Source organism: Phaethon lepturus, unplaced genomic scaffold, assembly GCF_000687285.1.
Source record: "Phaethon lepturus isolate BGI_N335 unplaced genomic scaffold, ASM68728v1 scaffold21835, whole genome shotgun sequence".
Taxonomy (NCBI): Eukaryota; Metazoa; Chordata; class Aves; order Phaethontiformes; family Phaethontidae; genus Phaethon; species Phaethon lepturus.
The window spans coordinates 2,924-6,808 of NW_010538680.1; the positions used below are offsets into that span (position 1 = coordinate 2,924).

Consider the following 3,885-nt stretch of genomic DNA (forward strand, 5'->3'; position numbering starts at 1 on the left):
ACTACCTCTGTTTTCTGCTTAGTGCCCCTGTTCAGGGTCTTCAGTAGTAATGCTCTCTTCAAATAATCAGAAAATTATTACATCCCACTTTTTGTTCTGTAGAAAATACTCTTTCCTTCTTCCAAAAAAAAAAGAACTCAAACAAATTTCATGGGATAAACATCCCGTGTCTTCACTGGCAGCAGCAGGGCAGATGCAGTAAGAAAACCAGATAAATAGACAGCTCAAAGTTAGAACAGAGGCAATGAGACACCAGAGATCTAGTGAAGGCCATGTTACAAGCATCTTCAGTATTCTGTGTGGAAAGGGTACTCCTTGTGAGTTTTGGACCTGAAAGAAATGAAAGAGGGAATGCTATTTTCATGGGTGACCTAAATGTTATGTAGATCTGCATTGGGTGCATGGCAAAGCCACCAAGGGAAGAACTGCATCATGTAGTTACAGGAAGAAAATGTGGAGATAGGTGTCCTCATTTCTGTAATGCAGACAAAGATGAAATGAACATCCAGAACCCATTTTTTGGTATTCAAGTTACAGGGAGTTTCCTGGAAGCTGAATTCAAAATGAGAATGTGGTGGATTTTTTTTTTTTTTGAGTGTTTTTGTTTTGTTTTTAAAATTAAAATATTAAACCCTTTCCTGAAAAAGTACTTTTGGGACAAACCAATTGGAATTTGAGTTGGCATGATTTTTAAATAAATCTCATGCTACCTAGTAAATGTGACACAAAATTCCTTGTAAAGAATATTCAGAATTTAAGAGTTGGAAGGAAACAAGCAGTATCACTTACATGCTCATTGCACAGATCCTCCAGTTTCTGTTAAAGCTGAGCATAGTTGCCATCTCCTCTTTAGTCAATTCAAAGTCAAACACCTAGCAAGAGAAACAGCTGGAAATCACCTCTTTGAAAAATCAAACAGTGTGAAGAAAGACAAGATTAGAGAGCAGCTCCACACTGGAGGGTCCATTTTCAGTCATGGACCACTGAATTAACAGATAGAGGAACAACTTGTTTTATGGACACAAGAACTATTATGAACATTGCTTATTCTATATTCTGTATTTTCTGGCATGTTACTGTGTGTGAGCTTCAAGCAAACTGTGCCTGCTGGTTCATCCACAAGCCACAGAACAGGAAATAGCATATAAGACCTGTTCATCTGTCCTCTCCAAAAGCAGGTCTGGCTTAACCCTCAGTTGAGTGTAGGTAAGCATAAAGAAAGAAAAGGCCCAGTCCTCTGGCATGAGGAGGACCTGGGAAAGGTGAGAAAGGATCACTACTTGCTGTGCAGGGGGAAGGCATGCCATCCCTGAAGGGCAGCACCCAGGTCACTTGTACTCACTCACCTTGAAGTTCTCCACAATGCGCTGCGGTGTGACAGACTTGGGAATCGCAATCACATTTCTCTGGATCTGGAAGCGAATGAGAACCTGGAGGAGCAGACCACTGAGTCAGAGAGAGGATGACTCCTGCTCTGAAGGAAGCAGAGCCTGTTCCAACAGCTGTTTGCCATCAAGTGTATATTTCAGTAGAACTAAACCCTTTCTGTGGAGCTATAGGTCAAATCATTCCTGTCCTTGTGGCCTAGGTAGTACTTCCTGAAGGGCAAAGAGGGAAGTGGTGGAGGCCCACAGGGAAGGCCTCCTTTCCAATTCAGTTTTGGGACAGTCAATTCCTTTTCTTCCCACCTGGACTTTCAGCAGTCTATGCAAGGCTTTCATTCATTCCCCTCTTTCATTTCATTGAGAGGGGAAGTGGCATCTGAAGATGGGTCAATAATCTTTTTGAGTGCCAAAGAGATAATAGTAGCGTGTCTTGCAGGCTGTATAATAAAAAAATCTGCATTGTTAGGGAAAAATCAAAGGAGTGCCACAATTTATGGGGAATGGATGGAGGTTTTACCCACTCCTCAGCTCTATTTTCCTTAATGAATGTGTTACAGGAAGGAGTACACACTGTACTGCACCCACCTACCTGTGCTGGGGTTTTGTTGTGCTTGGCTGCAATCTCTTTGATCTTGGGGTCATCCAGAAGGGAAGGATCCTCTGGCTTAGCCCTACACAGAGAAAAGAAATCAGTGGCAAGAAACCTCCATAGAAAGATCCAGCCTAGCAACAGAAATCTGTATCTAGATGAATGATTAATAGTGCTCTTGCAGCCTCAATGTTACAAGCATAACCCATGCCAGCTCCCTTGCAAATTCCAAAGCAATCTTACCATGGCCTGTCAGGAGAGCCAAGGGGACAGTATGCTGTCACAGCAATCCCTTTGGATTGACAATACTTGATCAGCTTCTCCTGGGTAAGGTATGGATGACATTCAATCTGCCAACACAAAGGCACAGAGACTGATAGTGACAGAACTGTTGTAATATTGTTGTGCTCCTTGGATTATCTCCAATCCAATTAGAGGCTCCTTTTTCCCCTAATTTGCCAGTAGCCTGCATAATAATATGTATCCTTAGTATTGAAGACACCTATTTTTATACAATGTTCTTGTACAGTTTTGGCTGTGGGGGTTTCACAAAACTTATCTCTGGGTTTTTTATTCTTCCAGAAAGACTGTTTCCAGGGAAATATTCCAGCATTTGTAAACAGTGATTCAGCAAGGTGAGACAAAAAAGGAAGTATCCGAGTGCCTTGTGTACTCAAATATCCTCAGAGCCGGATTTAGAGTACATGCTGTGTCTACATTGTTCTCACTTGTTCCATCTCCTCATTCAACTGTGATTAGATCTTTATAATCCCTGAAAATTATTCACCTGCAGTCACTTTTAGCAGTTTACCTGGTTATTTGCAGGCTTGTGCTTCAGCCCTGGTTTGTTCAGGATTCTTTCAATCTGCTCATGGTTGAAGTTGGAGACTCCAATGGCTTTTACCAGACCAGCATCCACCAGCTCTTCCATGGCCTAACAGAAAGAGGAGTGAAGTCATCATCTAGTATGCAAGACAGGTTGTGAAGAAGATGTTCTTCCTGATGCAGCTTGTTTTCTGTCACGAGCAGCACAAAATAACTATGTAGCGTTGCAAAGTTCTCTGAGGGAAAAGCTGGTACTGGTACACTAGTGCCATCTCACCCAAGACCAAATTCTCATTCCCTGACTTTGTGGAAATTCACACCAAGTTGCATGAGGAAAAAGCCAGCAACACTCAGTAACCCACTATTGTGCAAGCACTGGAGGCTGTGCCCCACACTGTAGGTAAGATCTCAACCTAAAATACCTTTATTTCTGTAAAATTTATTTGAGCAATTCAAGAAGGGTGCAAGAACTGTAGTGAAGATGATTGTATAGTTGTTATGGGCAAGTAAGGAACTTTTTCTAACCTCAGCCTGGTCTGCAGCTCTTCTGAAAGTGATTGCGCAGCTCACTGTGGGTCAGGCAGTCAAGTAAGGCACTCAGGGAATACGAATAACTAGGTAATGACTAAGCATGCACATTATGAAAAGCTACTTTGTACTGCCTTATGTTCCTTCCAACTAATTTTGCATTACAGAACAACAGTTCTGTGACTGCTGAAGGTAATGAAAACACAGAAGAGGCTTATGAGGACAGAGGACGTCTCTTCTGCTGTGGCTGAACTTACCTCCCATGTCTGTAGCATATCAGCGTTGCTAGGTATACACATGCCTTTGTCATCTTTGGGAAACAGCTCGTCTCCTGCCTGTCAATGAGAGAGAAATTGTTTGAAATAAAATTCTGTTGGGGTGTTAGCTATGTAAAAGAAGCAAAGAGGAATGTAAGGAGCTAAAGCTAACAGTGCATGAAAAAACCTCAAGTAATTCTCATCATAATTAATTCTTCAGTCATTTCTTATTCTTAGTTCATGCAGGGTCATGACATTTTTGCCACCTACTATCCCAATAAAGACTGGTATTTCTGCTGAA

General features: G+C 41.8%; 1 protein-coding gene across 1 annotated transcript in view; it reads right to left on the bottom strand.

Moving 5' to 3' along the window:
- Nucleotides 1-287: 287 nt before the first annotated feature.
- LOC104620628 (aldose reductase-like) overlaps nucleotides 288-3,885 on the bottom strand; it is a 6,313-nt gene continuing 2,715 nt past the window's right edge. Inside the window, exons 4-10 of the mRNA XM_010286909.1 lie at nucleotides 3,585-3,662; nucleotides 2,786-2,908; nucleotides 2,218-2,324; nucleotides 1,975-2,056; nucleotides 1,347-1,430; nucleotides 790-872; nucleotides 288-330 (exon numbers count right to left, since the gene is read on the bottom strand). Coding sequence (XP_010285211.1) covers nucleotides 288-330; nucleotides 790-872; nucleotides 1,347-1,430; nucleotides 1,975-2,056; nucleotides 2,218-2,324; nucleotides 2,786-2,908; nucleotides 3,585-3,662 — 600 coding nt within the window. The remainder of the gene's footprint in view (nucleotides 331-789; nucleotides 873-1,346; nucleotides 1,431-1,974; nucleotides 2,057-2,217; nucleotides 2,325-2,785; nucleotides 2,909-3,584; nucleotides 3,663-3,885) is intronic.